The sequence below is a fragment of the Eremomyces bilateralis genome (assembly GCF_010015585.1).
Source record: "Eremomyces bilateralis CBS 781.70 unplaced genomic scaffold P152scaffold_9, whole genome shotgun sequence".
NCBI classification, from domain to species: domain Eukaryota; kingdom Fungi; phylum Ascomycota; class Dothideomycetes; order Eremomycetales; family Eremomycetaceae; genus Eremomyces; species Eremomyces bilateralis.
In genome coordinates, this window is record NW_022985075.1 from 495,793 (window position 1) to 513,061 (window position 17,269).

At 53.8% G+C, this 17,269-nt stretch overlaps 6 protein-coding genes across 6 annotated transcripts; 4 read left to right on the forward strand and 2 right to left on the reverse strand.

The window, feature by feature from the left end:
* The first annotated feature begins 424 nt into the window (after positions 1–424).
* On the forward strand, positions 425–2,195 carry P152DRAFT_416840 (acyl-CoA thioesteras-like protein). The gene is made up of 2 exons (XM_033677074.1): positions 425–971; positions 1,022–2,195. The coding sequence occupies exons 1-2, from the start codon at positions 762–764 to the stop codon at positions 1,934–1,936; spliced, it is 1,125 nt and encodes a 374-aa protein (XP_033534249.1). The 5' UTR covers positions 425–761; the 3' UTR covers positions 1,937–2,195.
* Positions 2,196–2,465: 270 nt separating this feature from the next.
* P152DRAFT_458440 (ATP-dependent DNA ligase) lies at positions 2,466–5,644 on the forward strand. Its single transcript, XM_033679463.1, has one exon. The coding sequence runs from the start codon at positions 2,578–2,580 to the stop codon at positions 5,278–5,280; it is 2,703 nt and encodes a 900-aa protein (XP_033534250.1). The 5' UTR covers positions 2,466–2,577; the 3' UTR covers positions 5,281–5,644.
* Positions 5,293–6,173, reverse strand: P152DRAFT_397058 (uncharacterized protein; the record flags this gene model as incomplete). The annotated part of the gene is made up of 3 exons (XM_033676393.1): positions 5,293–5,649; positions 5,701–5,789; positions 5,843–6,173. 3 exons carry the CDS (start codon positions 6,171–6,173, stop codon positions 5,293–5,295), a joined length of 777 nt encoding a protein of 258 aa, XP_033534251.1.
* A 2,483-nt stretch (positions 6,174–8,656) lies between these two features.
* Positions 8,657–9,776, forward strand: P152DRAFT_449333 (uncharacterized protein; the record flags this gene model as incomplete). Its single annotated transcript, XM_033678104.1, has 2 exons — positions 8,657–9,404; positions 9,469–9,776. 2 exons carry the CDS (start codon positions 8,657–8,659, stop codon positions 9,774–9,776), a joined length of 1,056 nt encoding a protein of 351 aa, XP_033534252.1.
* Positions 9,777–12,741: 2,965 nt separating this feature from the next.
* P152DRAFT_396641 (uncharacterized protein) lies at positions 12,742–13,983 on the forward strand (the record flags this gene model as incomplete). Its single annotated transcript, XM_033676368.1, has 1 exon — positions 12,742–13,983. One exon carries the CDS (start codon positions 12,742–12,744, stop codon positions 13,981–13,983), a length of 1,242 nt encoding a protein of 413 aa, XP_033534253.1.
* Positions 13,984–15,173: 1,190 nt separating this feature from the next.
* Positions 15,174–17,058, reverse strand: P152DRAFT_473767 (uncharacterized protein; the record flags this gene model as incomplete). Its single annotated transcript, XM_033681272.1, has 4 exons — positions 15,174–15,500; positions 15,552–16,615; positions 16,673–16,951; positions 17,016–17,058. 4 exons carry the CDS (start codon positions 17,056–17,058, stop codon positions 15,174–15,176), a joined length of 1,713 nt encoding a protein of 570 aa, XP_033534254.1.
* Positions 17,059–17,269: the final 211 nt, after the last annotated feature.

The following is a 17,269-nucleotide window of genomic DNA, read 5'->3' on the forward strand; positions in this document are numbered from 1 at the left end:
TCGATTTGCATGCCCACCACTGCCCGTCCATCTCTACTGACTTTTCACGGAAGCGCTGCTGGCATTTGATCTGATGGCCATAGCAGGAGCACACGACTTTGCATTCAGGGAGATGCTGGAGAATCCGCCCATATGGGTTAGTTACCTTCCATATTTGCATGCCGGTTGGAATACTTCGAAGGAGCCGAAATCGCCATGGTGAAGATCCACAGCCATCCATGGTACAGGTAGCCGAGACATTTTCGTCCCAATATCGGAGTTCGGACGTCACTGCTTCTGTTCGGGAAACCGACGCCTGTTACTACACCTCTCGTCGACATCAACATTCTCTCACGATGAACAGACCCAAAACCAGAAGATCGTAGGAATTAGGTAGGTAAGTAATCCCCACAAGTAACTCTCCGTATCCAGAAGTGCCGAGATAGCTTACGCCTCCACAACCCGACATCATTGGTCATTAGAAATATCCGAGGTCTTAAGGTGAGAGCTAAATTCGACTTCGCATGTTTATCAGTAGGTTATCTATTCTTTGGCATCTCTTAATTGGTATTTCTTAACTGGCATCGACAACGTTTGAGATGGCCTATCAATTTTCCCACTGAAAATCAACGAATCATTTCCTTCTCCGTCCATTTACTAGGCCCTGTTTTGTGCCCTTCCTCGGATTAGGTTCCTCATAGAATTTGTGGGCAACATCAGAAAGCGGTTGCTTGCTCCTTTTTATTATTATACAGCAAGATCCAGGCGGAGCGCAGTTCGTCATGGCTCCCCGTCCCTATTTCAACCAAGCAAAAGAGGTGGTATCTTTTTACGAGAGTATGCGACTCGAAAAGATAGACGAAACGACATATCGATCAGTTACTAAGGCATACTCACCGACCGGAGGTGAGAATGGTACATATGGAGGTCATGTCTATTCACAAGCCGCTTGGGCTGCGGCACAAACCGTGGAAGAAGGATTCGTTATTCATGTACGGAATGATCCAATGCCATGCATCTAAATATAAACTAACGTGAGCAGAGCATAACAGGATATTTTGTTCTAGGGGGGATACCCTCGGAGCATTATGTGTACTCCGTCCAAATCGTAAGAGACGGCGGTAACTATTGTACGCGAATGGTTACAGCCACGCAAATTGCTGAGAAAGGAGCGACGTTTACCTGCACCTGTTCGTTCAAAAGGGCAGAGTTTTCCTCGGTGGACTATCAATCGAACTTGGATCTTCATGGGAAGTACAAGGCCGTACTAGCCGGAAAACAACCCTTTGATCACCCAGACGCCCCCAGTCTGGATTCAGACTGGTTCCGTGAAACGTACATACCGGCACATCCGGAGCATTTCAACCCACTGGCAGGGATGCATATCCGGAGTGTTGATATGAGTTCATTCAACACCCGTTTGGCACCTCATCGCCGACGGAAACTCATCCTCTACTCCCTCCGCGGTTCCCTACCATCACCGGCAACCCCAGCAGCCGATGCCACCCCGACGAAATCGCGCACCCCAAAATATAAAGGACTGTCGTTCACTCGCGCGGCGAATCTGCACGCCCTCACCCATATCTACGCCTCGGACCGCAACTCCCTCTACGTCATTCCCAACCACCTCGACCTCAGCCGCAAATATACGCGGATGGCTAGCCTGTCCCATACCGTGATCTTCCATTCATCGCCGGAAACGTTCTTCATGCCGAACGAACCGCGGACGCACGCGCCGAATGCGGCACAGACCCAGCAGAACACGATCGAAGGGGACGAAGGTCTCTCGACCGGCGAGCGGAAGTGGTTCATGCAGGAATCTTGGATGGAAAGGGCAAGTGGTGGGCGCTGTCTGCATGTGAGCCGGCACTATGATCCGGATACTGGTTGCCATCTGGCAACCACAATGCAGGATGGGTTGGTGCGGTTTAGCACTGATGCGGAAGTGAAGCTGTAGGCCTAGTTGTTTGGACCAGTGCTAGAATTCTGACATCGATGGGACATTGTGCATACCGGAGTAGAAATAGGGGGATGGTGATAAAGTTAAGAGACACGCTTTGAGCAATATTCTGGGTATTCTTAGAATCGCGGAATTACGATACCGTTATTCTAGCAATACATCGCATCTTTTGTATTGTACTTCCCCCAAATGAATTGGTACTAGATCGATGATTTGAGCTGGCGGTGGCTACAGCGAATGCAGGCCTTTAGCGGAGAAATTTATGACTGGTAACTACATTTATTACCGTTTAGAAGACGGCATGATGATCCCTAAGGCGGGTTGAAATTTCAAGCTGACGAAAACGTAGTATGTTTGTAGTATTATTCACAAGTTACGATTAAGTTAAAAGAAATTGATTCGCGTGTTCGGACTTCGGAGTCGAGACGCGTCAGGGTGATTACATCACGCGTGGGGCTTGCCCTGGTCCTTCTGATACGATACGGAGCCATCTGATCTAAACGAACCTCAGTCTTCATGCCACCATCTTCGACTGTCGCAGTGACCGGAAGTGAGAAATGAATTCGGCCTAGGATCAAGGATCTGAAAGCTCCCGATGAAACACTTACCGTATCGTAACTTTGAGCAAGTCGTTCACAATGCCGAGCCCGGCAAAGCGCCGCAAAAAGAATGACTTCAAGTCGGCGGATCAATCGGTTCGAGGTCTCGACTACTTCTTCGCGAAGCAGCAGGCCAATAAAGGCACGCCTAGTTCACATGGTACGGGGGAAGAGAAACCTACCTGTGCGGAACGGAATGAGGTCACGCAGGAGACAGACGAGGAGTATGCGCGAAGGCTACAGGAGCAATACGACAAGGAAGAGCAAGGGCTTGGGATATCACGTTCTGAAGCGGAAGATGGAATACCCAATGGAACCACGTCTCGTCTAAAATCAGTCGAAGTCCCCAAGGCTGGTAGCTCCGAGAGGAAACCATTGGAGCCGACGATCCGTACGCTATCGCTTCAACACGGAACAACCGCTGCAGACAAAGTCACCTTCGCCATCCCACTCGACGAAGATCCATTGACTTTCGACCTCTCGACATATATATCCCCCCTCCAAGCCCAATGGAGCTCCACCGGTGGGAATGCGACATATGCTCTATTGACCCATTGCTTCACCATTGCAGGCAGCACTACTGGGCGGATCAAGACTACGAACACGCTCATTAACACCTTCCGACTCCTGATCGCCGCCGACCCAGACTCTCTTCTCCCCGCTGTATGGCTCAGTACGAACTCCATAAGCGCCCCCCATGACCCTATGGAACTGAACCTAGGCGGAAGCACCATCAGCAAGGCGCTCTGCAAAGTGTATAGCCTGACTCCGGCCACCTTGCGGACCCTGTATAACAAGTACGGAGACGGCGGGGACGTGGCATTCGAGGCCAAGAAGCGGGCAAGCTTGACATTGCGGAAGCCGAAGCCATTGACCGTTCAGGGGGTTTACGACGATCTGGGGAAGATCGCAAAATCTACAGGGAAGGGAAGCGCCGAGATGAAGCAGGGGACAGTGGAGAGGATGATCAGAGATGCTGGCACCGGCGAAGAATCACGATACCTGGTTCGAACATTGGTTCAGAATTTGCGGATTGGCGCGGTTAAGACTACGACGCTCATAGCCCTGTCGCGAGCATTCCTCCTCACTGCACCTCCCCACCCCCCCGAATCCTTCACTTCTGCTTATGACCCAACATCTGTTGCGCGCATGTCCAAAGATGCTCGCCAAGAGCTCTTCCTCCGTGCAGAGGAGCTTTTGAAGGCGTCATACGCCCGCCATCCATCGTACGCTACCCTTGTGCCCGCGCTTCTGGAGGTCGGCATCTCCCCGGAACTGCTGTTGCGCTGCGGGCTCTCTCTGCATGTACCACTGCGGCCTATGCTTGGTGCCATCACTCGGGATCTTCCTTCGATGCTCGCCCAGTTAGCCGGGAGAGCGTTCACGGCTGAATGGAAGTATGATGGGCAGCGTGCCCAAGTTCACTGCGATGACGCTGGAACGGTGAGCATATTCAGTCGGCACCTGGAGAATATGACGGATAAGTATCCGGACCTGGTCTCCCTTGTGCCCCAATTCCGAGGTGAAGGTGTGAGCAGCTTCATCTTGGAGGGTGAGGTCGTTGCCGTGAATCCGGAAACAGGACAGTTACTCCCGTTCCAGACGCTCTCAAACCGTGCCAGGAAGGATGTTAAACAAGAGGACGTTAAGGTTCAGGTGTGCTTATATGCTTTTGATTTGATGTATCTGAATGGGAGCGAACTACTTGGACGACCATTGCGAGAGAGGCGAAATATTTTGAAAAGCCTGTTTAATTCGATACCTCGACGGTTTGAATGGGTCCGAAATCTCGACGCCACAAGCGAAGACGTGGAGTCAGTGCGAGAGTTTTTCCAAGAAGCCACGAATAATAAGTGCGAAGGGATTATGGTGAAGGTCTTGGATAACCTTGACGAGGATATTAAGCTGGCTGAGCAAGAGGATCTTATCGATGGCGATGTGCCAAGTATTCCCACCCGCAAGAAGGCCAAGCCTGCCAAAGGCAAAGAAGCCTCAAAGCCATCGAAAGCGGCCGATGAAAGCGCAGAAAATGCTTCAGAAGCGAGACCGTCTCGCCGAAAACCTCTGCTTGCGACTTATACCCCGGACAAACGACTCGAGTCCTGGCTCAAGGTGAAGAAGGATTATGCACAGTCCGCTGATACGATCGACATGATCCCAATCGGTGCCTGGCACGGCCAAGGCCGAAAATCCAAATGGTGGAGCCCGATTCTCCTCGCGGTCCGCAACGAATCGACCGGCTTGCTCGAAGCGGTGACGAAGTGCATGAGCGGCTTCACTGATAAGTTCTACAAAGAGAATCGAGCCAAATACGACCCAGATGGTCAGGCGGGAGGGCCCCCAGAGAACGAGGAGGACGATGACAGCGATGATTTGGAAGCAGTGGAACGTATTGGGAAAAATACGCTGGCTTCCAAACCCATGTACGTTGAGTACAATGGCCCGGAACCAGACATCTGGTTCGAACCGCAAGAGGTATGGGAATGTGTCTTCGCAGATGTGACCTTGTCTCCGACCTATACCGCCGCGATCGGCCTCGTCAGCGACGAACGCGGCCTGAGTCTGCGATTTCCGCGATTTCTTCGCGTCCGTGAAGATAAGAGTATCGAGGAGGCCAGTACCAGCGAATTTTTGGCAGAATTGTACCGGAAGCAGGCGGGTGACCCGGACCGACCATCAGCCGAGAAAATGGAGGTCGAAGAGGAGGCCGAGCTGGACGATGACGGGGAGTTGTATGGATAGAAAGACCGCAATTTATGTTTTGGCCTCGAGGATTGACACGCACTCGGCGCGGAGCTCCTCGACTCCCTGAACACCGGTCCAGTTATCTAGGAGGGCCTGGATTTCGTCCCAGTCTGCCGCTGCAGCGTCGATGTCGCCTTGCTCCTGAAACTGGCGCAGTCGGCGAGGAGTATCCAGCGCCCATTGGACAGTTTGTCGTTGCATCTCTTTCTCGGACGGTTGAGTGTCTCCTCCGGCTGCGTCTCTCTGATGCTGTCCTGCACGAGAACGTAAATTGTTTGACAACGTAGAAGCTGTCTCCGCGATGTGCGATATGGCAGGAGATAAGGTGGATGTCGCAGGCGTCATCGGATCCATGTTCGTTCGCATCTGTACAGCTCATTAGTGCGTGTCGGGTCGAGTTCGTGTATGAGGTCGCACCTTGAGAATGGTATCCGTGGCAGCGATCAATTTCGAGTAATTGTCATATACCAGAGCTTTCCGCTCCCCGTCCAAACCACGGATCTCTGCTTCATGATCAACCAACAGTCGTCATATATGTTCGGAACCCTAGCCTACGAACCACTCAGCAACCCAGCTTCCACGCGTAATATGTCCTGGAGCCCCTTCGTTTCCAGTAAGTCCTTGACATATTTCTCGGAATCGAATCCCGGCCGATCAAGCTCGCTTTCCTCGTCATCTGGTCCGCCATCTCGATTCGCCTGGTCGGTCCCATTCTTCAACGGAGACTCGCTTGGCTTGATCTTGTAATAGTCGCGGAGAGCAGCGCGATTTCGGCGGGTGGTGGGAGCTCGCGGAGCGGGACCTGATGCGGACAGAGTATCGGTGGAAGTCCGCGAAGAGGCGGGCTGCGAAGATGAAGCTCGCGGAGACGCATCCTGTGGATTTGACATGGTTGATAGCGAGGATATTCGGAATTCATTAGTTGGTCAACTGTGTCAATTGCATCTGACGTTTCCCAGTACATCTCCGCAATGACGCTGATTGGATGGTGCCATCAGTTACTACCCCATGTTGCGGACCGTAAGCGCCATAGCCGCATATATTGTACCCCTTTCGCCAGGCTTTGATATTACTACTTAAAAACCGAAGTGAAAACAGAACCGTCATCATTACCGCGTAAGAGTGTGGTCAATCATTTTGACTTTTTATCAGTGAGTCTTATTCCTCAAAATGTATTCCATTTGCCTGCCTGTGAAGAGTCGCGCTCGACATTGCCAATTTTCATTACGGGTCGCGAGTCCAATCTCGGGAGAGTCGGGGGCATCAAAGGGCTCCAGGAATGCCTGACATTCCAACTGGGCTGCATGCACCTTGGAGATACCGTTGCTTCGTGCCTCGTTGTGCCTTGACCGGACAATCAAAGGGCTACGAATTGACACTCTGGGTCGAAGCCGTAGAACCCAGTGGGATCCATCCTCGTATCAGGCACAAGTCAAGGAAGAGACCTATCTGCCGGGGTTGGAGGTCATACGGTCTATCCATTTCTGAAAAACCATATGGTTGACGCCCATTTGACCAAGTGTCCACCCTGTGAAGCCTCTTCATACACCTGGGTGAAGGTCCCCAGGATGGTGAAATCATCACCAACATTGCCGTGTTCAGATCAATTACAACATCCATCCCGCCTTGCTACGGCGCCGTGCACCGAGTAAAAGTGCCATGCTTTGGGCAGGCACTCTGCCTATCAACCAACATCAACCGAAAAAATGAAGGAGAAGAAAAACGTATTCCGCAGAAGATATATGGCTCCGTCTTCCCCGTTCACGACTGGCTCGTGGACAGTGGCCCATAATTCCAGGAAGCTTTCATCGCCCTAGAAGCTTTGTGAGAGCAGAACTAGTTGGACTCTGCACGTCAACACTTCTGCTCGCCGAAAAAGCGGCCTATGAAGGACCTATGTAGGCGTCCATATCGAAAGCGTTATGGACCGCGCAAGAGCTCGAGATGCGCAGTGGCAGAGTCGTGCATGCTTGCGCCGAGAAATAGGTTCCCTTCTCGACCTTCACCATCCATGCAATCTTGTTTGGAAGATTGTCCGGGAAAAAAACAAATCAACCAGCCAGAACATTCGAGTGGCCGAGAGAAGCTGTTCTACCTTGCGGAACAATGACACGCAACGAATCCTCTTGGTCATTTCTATGCGCCGCTTAGCCGAATACATGAGCGAAGTGGGGATAGCATTCCACTGGACTGTTCCGACTCTTTCCCCAATACTTGAGCACAGGCTGCGTTCAGATTCTCCTTGTCGACATCTCTTGACCTGCGACGGCATCCGTATTGGCACAACCAATTCTATTCAAGATCCCTTTGTTGCCGAGAAGAGAGTTATGGTTGCGCGGGTGTTGTTATGAGCTGCCCTGGGCGAATTGACTGTTGGAGAGCGATCACACCGACTCTGTCGAATCCGAGCAGGAGTATATCCGCCAGCTTACGAGGTGCCCGACTTCAACTCTCCTCGAGCATATAGCGGTGCGAGGTCCTCCACGACGTATTCTGGAATACTATCTATCCTAGTTGGTTGCTTCAGTCTGATTTCAAAGCTTGTCCACGATCGATGCAAGGTGTACCGTCGTGCATCTATACACCTCACACCTCGAAGATTTGATCGCAATCCTCGATGGCGGCGATGTGCCATTCGTCCTGCGGAAAACTCGTCGTTTTCAATTGTGTTTGAGGCGTATTCGTCCTTGGAAATACTTGGAGCGGTATTTGACCTTGTGGCAAGGACTTCGAATGCAACACGCGCTCTTTCCCTTTGAAGTGGACGGCTCTCTACCGATACATTGCAACCTAACAACCTTTCCCAGGTGGCCTGTTACTATTGATCAAAGGCAATGCAAAGTCGACGATTGAAAAATACTGGGTTAATCACCGTATCCTAAGCTGCCTGTGCAGGAGCCAATCCAGCCTCATCTCGAGCACCTTGATGGACGAGGAGTGGTACGCACAACTTGGATATTGCTGCACCAGGAGTGATATACACAAGCTGGATATCACTCACTCACTGCACCGGTCACATCACCAACGGTCGGTACTAATAACCAGGTATATCCTGAACACGTGCTCACACGCGTGACATTGAGGATTGTTGTGAATGTGGATCGTGTCAACTACATAACCACCGAGCGGCAGGAGCGAGCAGGATTCCGCTTTTGTTGCCTGTTCCGCGTGCCTGCCAAACTCGGGTCCCAGCATCCTCCTCTTCCCGTCATTTCACACTTTCATGACTCTTATGACTCTCATCAGATTTCCATCATCTCCATCATCTCCATCATCTCCAAGCTAATGGTACAACAGTACAATACTGATAGCTTCTGAAACCTGGTTGCACTTCAGGTCTCCATCAACACACAGTCCGGGCGACCTCTGCATCATGTCGGGCCCGCTCGAGGAAGCAACACTGGCTGTTCAACGCCATATGCGAGGATCGCCCATCGAAGGACTCCCTCTCGAGATCCGAGTCGAAATTATACGCCACTGCCCCGATCTTGCCGCCATCCGATCCGCAACTCTCTCTTGTCCTGCGCTCCGCGATGCATATGAGTCGATCAAGCATCGCATTCCCTGGCAGTATCAAATCTTCAAGGGCGAAATCTCCCGCCTCAGACTCGAGGAAGATGTCTACCGCGAGTCCGTTCTGTTCGAAGTCTCGCACGGTGCGTGGAAGGACCGCAAGAATGACTACGCCGTATGGCAGATGTGCCTCCACCAAGTGTACGGAACTGCCGTGCCTATCCCCGCCGACTGGGATTCCGATGGATCCCTAGCAGCACAAAACTCCCGAGAGCGGATTCTCTCCGTCTTTCGAATGGTCGACTTCTTCAGCCAGAAATTTCTCGTCCGTAATCCTGATGGAAAGGAACGAGCTGCTACGACTTGGTCTCTCAGCGCCGACGACTACAAGTTTGTGGCTAAATTGAGCCGCGATGAGTTCGTCAAGGCGGTCTATCGGGCATTCTATCATATCCAATGCATCAGCACGATGTACACCGTGAATCGATCAAGAGGACCTCCGCGTTTCTGCCATGGGAATGTCTCTTGTTTCTTCGATGCACAAAGCCGTTCTAACCAAATGTTCGTTACCATGGCCTACGATTTCATCGGCAACGTCATCTGTGATAGTAAGTAACCAAGCTCTCCTAATTCTTCTAGTTTTGTTGATTGTTTATCTAACACACGACCCAGGGCTTGGGAAGGGAGATATGATCTGGCCGACTTGGGCTTCAGAAATCGATCGAGACGCGTGGAAGACAGTGCCTCTGAACAATTACCTGCATTATTTCTACAGCAACGAGCTCGACTTCACCTACAAGTTCCTTCGCGGACCCCTAGACCGATCCAGTGGCGTGTTGCTCCCTCGCACGGCGCGACCTTCCCATCTCCTGCTTCGAAAGTACCTCTGGGCCATGCTGCATGAATACAAGAAGTATTGGGGCGAGTCAGGGCTCGAGTCGTCTCATCGGGCAAGTGATTCGGATGAAGATGAAGAATGAAAGAGGCGATGCGCTGACATGGGGGTCTGTTGGCGGAGAATACAGGCCGAACCGAGATTCATTTGGCGGCCCTACTGCGTATACCGGCGTCCAAGCTCTGACAGCGCTCGCTTGAGGACTTTTCTTTAATTCTCAGTCTCGGTCGCTCCCGGGCCAAACTGGGTTTGGGATTCTGCACTAGTTGGTGGGACTTGAAGACTGCAAGTCCACCATGTGCCTCATGGATCTACATCGCATACAGCTTGTTGCATCTTTTGTGGCGAGAATCAAATCAATGATGAAGCCTGTACATTAGCATAGCTACAATAATGAATCACGAACAGCGACATGGATCACTTCACTTAAATGTGTGTGTTGAATTTTTTCGAGGGTGGTTGAACGGTACCTTACCCCTGAGACAAGCAGAGACTCCTGCCTTGGAGAACCGATAGATAATGTGACCTCAAGGCTCAAGCCCAATACTCTCTAATTATAGGTACTTACCCTGTGATACACGCATTCTTCAATGCTACTAAGATCCTAAAACCGTGGCTATGACACAATGAGTTGACCTATGGATTTTCATAGTAAGCCTTCGATCAGCGAGTTCGCCGTCGATGTATGACTCACATAGATTCCACTCACTTCGGTTTGCTTTTACTCTCTATTTTATTCTCTATTCCAAGGTTCGCAGTGTCAATATTTCCACTCCGAGTTTCCATTTTGGAATTCTTGCCCGGCACAATCAGTCTACGCAGTGCGGCTCTATCCGGCCACATTAGGTTGGCTCATCGGATGCTCCACAGCACCTGACGGCAGAACTGAAGCGCAACGATGGGATGCCGTCATCCTCGTCATGCACCTGAACACCTCATCCATCTCGCAGGTTGTGGCACCAAGCCGGCTGTAGCGGGTCCCATGGACGGCTTCTTCTACTGTTGCCTCCACAGTGGGTAGGCATGAGACCTGGAAAAGAAGGGTTGGACAACTTGTCGAGGACGTCCTTTGATAGGTAGGAATGCGATGTCCCGATTGTAGTCAGCATTTAGAATCGGTATCCCTCACCTCCTTGGACAGCCTCATTAGTTATCATGAACACTTGTACGGTAGACCACCAATGGTGTGACCGGATTCCAGTTAGAAGCAGTGGCCCATAGAATATGGTCCGATATACTACATATCCGTACCGTATACCGACATAAATGCTTCAATCAGACCTATGCATTCATATCCAGCGTTCAAGATGATTTTGCAATGGATTTCATGTACCTGCATGCTGTCGCGTTCTGTTTCAATACTTATCCCCATTATTCCGTGTCTGGACAGTTAGCTAGCTTATGTTGGCCCCGTGCATGGGTTCCCGTTCCCTGAGCCGCAGTCACTGGAAGCTTTGGCGACTCATCATTATTATGTATCAATCCTCCCCCATTCCCCCAAGCATCTTCACACTCAGACACGCGATGTTATTCCACCGTCGTGGGGTCATCCTCTACGAACCGCTTATTCGTCCAACATGAGGCGACAAGACCACGAGGAGCGGTCCTCCTTCTCCCGCAACACCAGGCCGTCGCTGCGGCCCCCCCCACGATCCTCGTCCTACGCCTCCAACCCCCCCGCATCCTGGTCATCGTCAGCTGCAGACAGCCCCAGAAGGATGAGGTCCTCGCGCCGACGATGGCCGCCGTCGCCCAGCGTCGAAGATGAGGCCTCGTCGCTGGCGAAGGAGTTTGGCGGTTTCAGCCCGCAGGGCTGGACGTCGGAGGGTAGCGAGGCCTGCATGCGCGGCGAGATCGACCAGGAACCGCTGATGCTGGACGTGGACACCGACTCCGACAACCAGAACCCCGAGCGTCGGTTTGTGCTGGTGAACAACCTGAAAGGCACGGCCTCGTCTAACGCGAACGGGCGCGATGCAAGAGGAAACTGGCGAGGTGGGACAAAGCACAATGCACGACTGGATCCGGAAGACGATGATGTGCCCATTTACACGCGGCGTCAGCCCTCTCCATATACAATTTCGAACCCCCAAAATCGCCTCTCGGGTGAGTATGTTCTCGCGGAGCATGTCCTTTCATCCTCACCCGGGCGCACCTCGTCCCAAGCTCCGTTCAAGAGTTCCACATGGTCGAGTGCTTCGTCCACCAAGAGCTCAGGCATACGTACCCCAGCCGAAGCCCCGTCCAGAGAGTCGTTGGGTACCGAGGACAAATATGAGTCTCGGGATGGCAAGCAGCCACGAGGTGTTCGCTTCTCGTCTGACTACGCCAACGTTCAGACAAGTACCCGCCTAACCCAGAGCCGTCCGGCGACCGAGAAATCGACGAGCGGCCGCAGAGCGACGTACGATGACGCCTCCAGCTCCGAGCCTGCATATATACGACAGAAAGCGTCGCCGGTACCATCTCCGACCGGCTCGCCAGCGGCAAGCCCTTCGTTGACCACCAAAGAGTTCTTCCCCGCGCGTCCAAGGGCTTCGAGCAATCTCAAGACCGCGACTAGTCACTTACGAAGCAACAGCCGACAAAACAGCCCGCTCGCCTCTCCGGTTACCAAAGATGAGCACTGGGATCCCTCCTTTAACCAACGCCCAAGCCCAAGGCCATCATCGCCTTCATCCAATCTCGAGGGTAGACCGGTCAATACACCGACATTGGTACCGCAACTTGATACGAATGCGCTGAATCAACGACCGAACGTATCCCTGGGATCATCCATCCCATCGCGTGCTGATATACCGCCTGCAATCGCGGTTCCGCGGAACGAAGTGCCCCCATACCCTTCAGGCTCAGGAACAACCCCACTTCCATACCCCGATGACCATATGTCATCCTTGATGCCCGCGCACGAAAGCTTCACCTCCCCTATCGAACCCACGGCGGCACCGTTCATAGTCGCACCCGCGATAAATATGCCGACGCCGAGTAATGCGAGCAACCAGTACCTATCCGACCCCGCCACTCGACCACCCGCGCTGGTTCCTGCGGGGATGGCACCGCCGTCGCCCAACTTAGACTCCCAAGGGCTCTTACCCACCGAGGTCCGACGAACCGAGTCACGCTCCCCAGCCCGTCCGGCCACCACCTCCCTCCCACGCTGTCCACGCGGCGAATTCAGCTCGCGCTACGACGACTGGTACATCCTCGACAGCTTCCCCGAGTTCGATGTCTGCCCCAGCTGCCTGGACCAAATCATCGACCGCACCATGCCCGAACTCTGCCGCTACTTCAAGCGCGCGCCGCGCCGCCCCTCCGGCACCGCGACGCGCTGCGACTTCAACAACCCGTGGGTCCGCCTTGCGTGGCTGCTGACGCTGCAGAACAGCCGACCAAAGATCGACCTCCTCGACGACGTTGCGCATATCTACGCGAGCGGGGAGCGCTGTCCGGGCGAGTCGGAGGTTTCTGGATCGTGGTACGGCCTGCTGGATGGGGATCGGCTGATCGGGGACTTCGCCGTCTGTCCGGTCGACCGCAAGGTGCTGGAGACACTGTTCCCTTCGCTCAAAGGGCAATTCACCCGCCTTTCGACGAGCGATCCGCGCCGTCGTCGATGCGCCACTCGTGTCGGCAGCCGGTGGTACGCGGCGCTGCTTGATGCCTTCGTCGAAATGGACAGCAAAGCGGGAAGCCGCAGCGGAAAAGTGGATCTGAAGCCGCTCCTCGAGCTCCTCCGCACCACCTCTGCCAGCAGCACCAGTTCCTCCTCCGCCTCCTCCTCTACCAACCACCCCCCGCAAACCCCCGACCCCTCCCCCAAATGCGCCCGCGACACCCTCGTCCTTAATCGCCACTGGCACATCATCCCCTCCCTCCCCGAACTCACCGTCTGCCCCACCTGCTACGCCGACGTCATCCGCCCCGCCCTGCACTCCGGCTCCCGCCTCGCGTCCTCCTTCACCCGCACGCCCCTCCTCCTCCCCGACCCCTCCCTCTCCAGCTCCGTCTTCTTCCGCCCGCCGTCCTCTACCCAGGGCGCCTCGTGCCAGCTGTACTCTCCGCGCATGCGCCGCGTGTGGGCGAAGGCGGTGGCCGGGGGGGATGATTTTGAGTACCTGGCGCGGCGAGCGAGAGAGAGGAGGAAGGTGGAGGCAGCGGTGCAGGGGCAGCATGCGTCGTTGGTGAGGTTGATGGAGCAAAGGGGGAGGGAGGCGGTGAGTCCGAGATTGGCGGAGGAGCGGTTTGAGAGGGAGTGGAAGGAGGTTTTGAGGGAGTGGAAGGAGTGGGAGTGAGGATCGGAGGCGATCGATGGGGGGTTGGATATATTCACGTTTGTTTCAGAGGTTTATGAACGAAGCAACGATAGCGATGGAATGGATGGCATGATGGATGATCGACTGGATTAGCGAGTCACGTACATTGAACAAAAGACGTGTATTTCATTCCGATAGCATAAAAAAAGGGGATATCTGCTCCTTTGCATCCAGCGTCCGTCCAGCTAATTAAGGTGGGCGACTAAACTCATACCGATGTCTCATTCGGGCAATCGCAATCCGGACGTCAACAGCCAAACTTTTATCATACACACACAGTGAAGGGGGGGAAGATCAATGAAAGCACGCGTCGAAGCCAAACCGTGCCCATTACATGAATCCGATCCGAAACCGCTCGACAAGGGGTCGACTGCGCCATCCTTGCCTAACGAGGAACGTTGCAACATTCTCATCAGTGTCACACTGAACATATCCACACGGGTGCAGAAGCCTCAACTAGCGAACGCGCTGAATCCTGCCGATTAGTGTCCAGGTGCGATCCCATCAACCATTTTGAGCCATGTCATGCAAAATCCCGATGTCAAGATCACGTCGGGCGTCCGCGATTTCGAGAATGAACAGGACGTCAACCAGGGTCACTCCTTTGTCGATCATGCCTGCGATACGCGAAAGTGATTGGCGGGGCGCGCCGATCAATGAATAGTAGAGCAGCCGAGGTCTCAAACGTTGCGCTGTGATTTAGTGTCGTGCGAATAGGTGTCCGATGACAGTGAAATCAGGCTCGGAACACGGCCCGGACGATCCGTTGTTGGTGGACTGTTGCGATGCGGACACGGCCATGCGTTGCAGTGATTTCATCGCGCAGTATCAAGAGCGGGGTGTGACGGTAACAGAAAATAAAGGGTGGTTGAGGTCCATCAAGGAGAATCGTGAGAGTCGAGAACAATTCATCAAGCAGGTGAGATGCATCAGGCAAGCTGAATGTCGAGTCAGGTGAGAGGAGTCGCAAACGTCATCAGTCCGGTAGTCAAGGCGATGTTACGACCAGAAGATGATACGGCGTCAGTGTCGCGAGCATAGCATAGCATCAAAGAAGTCCGCTTGTGCGCGGATATGGGCGGCAGTATGATCAGGCGAATCGAGAAGGTTCAACGTCGTGACGGGAGCATTCACGATCTCACCAGAGACGCAACGGTCAGCCAGGCGCCCTAAGCGGTGCCGGGCGGTTTTGTCTGATCCTGACCGGGGGTCTGACCGGGCAACTGACCCTGTTGAGCGGCTTGCGCTTGGTAGGCGTAGTACATCTGGTAGTAGTTCTGAATGCCACCCCACGCAGCATACGGATCACTAGCAGGGTCGGCACTAGGCATCCCGGCAGGAGCGGCCTGTGCTTGTTGCGGCATCATGTAGCCGGCTTCGGGCTGCGCATATGACTGCTGTTGTGATTGCTGCGGTTGTGAGTATGCATCGAAGTGATCACTGGGCGGTCTTCCGCTGCGGCGACCACCTCCACCTCCACCACCGTTCTTTTCACGCTAGCTGGTGTTAGAATTGGACCAACACAAGTGAGGATCAAACAAACTTACCACTGCATCGACTTTTTCCCAAATAGCATTTTTCGCGGCTTCGATAGCTTGCATTGAACCTACCAGGCCGATTTCACGTTCAATGTCCGCACCGGACGGCTGCGTCACGTTGATCTTGCATCCGGTGGAGTTCTGCATCTCTTTGATCGTCTCACCACCCTTGCCGATGACCATGCCGACAGCCTCGGATGGGATTTGGATGGTTTCGTTCACCTTTCCCGTCGAGTCTTGAAGGTCATGACCGATTCGACCCGTGTCTCTGGGAGGCTGACCACCCTGGGACAGATTGCGCGTGTCGCTGTCGACGATCTCCATAATCAGGTCCTGGGCCTTTTGAGCGGATTCTGCGTTCCCAATAAGATTGACGGGTCGAAGGCCGTTCACACTCTTGTCTTCTCCTAGGATATTCACGTGGCAGGCGCTGCGATCCTGCAAGTCGCGGATGGTTTCCCCTCCCCGTCCAATAATGAGGCCCACGGTACGATCGGGAACCATGATCTGGATGCTCTTTTCTCCCTCTCGAAGAGGCTGCGGGAGGCCCTTGGAGACTTGCGGTTGCGCACGTGGCATCTCTCTCGCGGGCTCCCCTCTGGGCTCTCGAGGCTTTCCACCACCCTGCGGGCTTTCTTCAATGATGCGATCGATTTCCCGTGTGGCGTCTTGGCGCTGGCGAGGCGTTCCCGAGATCCTGCACTGTCTCCTGGGTCCCGCGGATTCGGGTCCGGTGAGAAATTGAATTCGGGCTCCAGTCTCGGCTTCCACTCGTCGCAGATTTTCCCCTTGTCTGCCAATGACGAGGCCGACCAAGGTGGAATCAATGACGATCACCTCCGAATTGTCGTCAGCGCGTCCATCATCCCGATCGCGATGGCCATAGCTTCTTCCGGGAGGCGAGAAATTTTCGCGGCCACGTCCGGGGGGGGACCTCGAGCGATCACGGCGGGGGTAAGGGTCGCGACGATCACCGCCGCGCCGTTCGTCTCGGTAAGGATTGTAGTTGTCCCGGAAGCTTTGACGAGGAGGGGTCCGGGATCTGGATCGTGAGCGTCGGTATGACCGAGGCCCTGAGAGGAATGTCAGTATCCTGGTGCTTGGGTGAAGTGCATCTGAAAATAACTTACCCGTCGAAGCGCGTCCTGAGTCATAAGCGAGACCCTTTTCTGCAGCGATGCCACGGGCCTTCGCAATCGCATCCGCAATGGACACAGAGCCGGAGTTGACAGGTTTGATAGCACTCAAGTCAAGGGCACCTGTATTGGTCGGCGGCGGAAGCCCATAGCCACCAGCACCGGGGTTAGGTAAACCATAACCCGATGGCCCAGGTTGCTGCGTCTGCGGGTTTTGAAGAGGTTGGCCAGGTTGGCCTGGTTGTCCTTGCGGGGCCGAAGGCTGTTGAGCCGCTATTGAATTCATCAGTACCAGTACTGGGAAAATTTTTGACAAAGCAGTGGCACAATAACTTACCAAGTGCGGCCAGGATGGACGATATATCCGGCTGTCCCGCCATGTCTGCGGTCAAATGGGGTGAACGGTTGGAATTGCGCAACACTCAGGAAACGAGCGGCGGAGTGGCGGCTTGAAATTGATCGCTATTGTGCGCTGTGGCTGACAAGTGAAATGCAACGAGTTCGAGTGGGAGAGGGTGAGACGGAGAATGAAAGACGTGTTATCGATGCAGTAGAAGAATGAAAGAAAGAGGAACGGGAAGTGTTCGAATG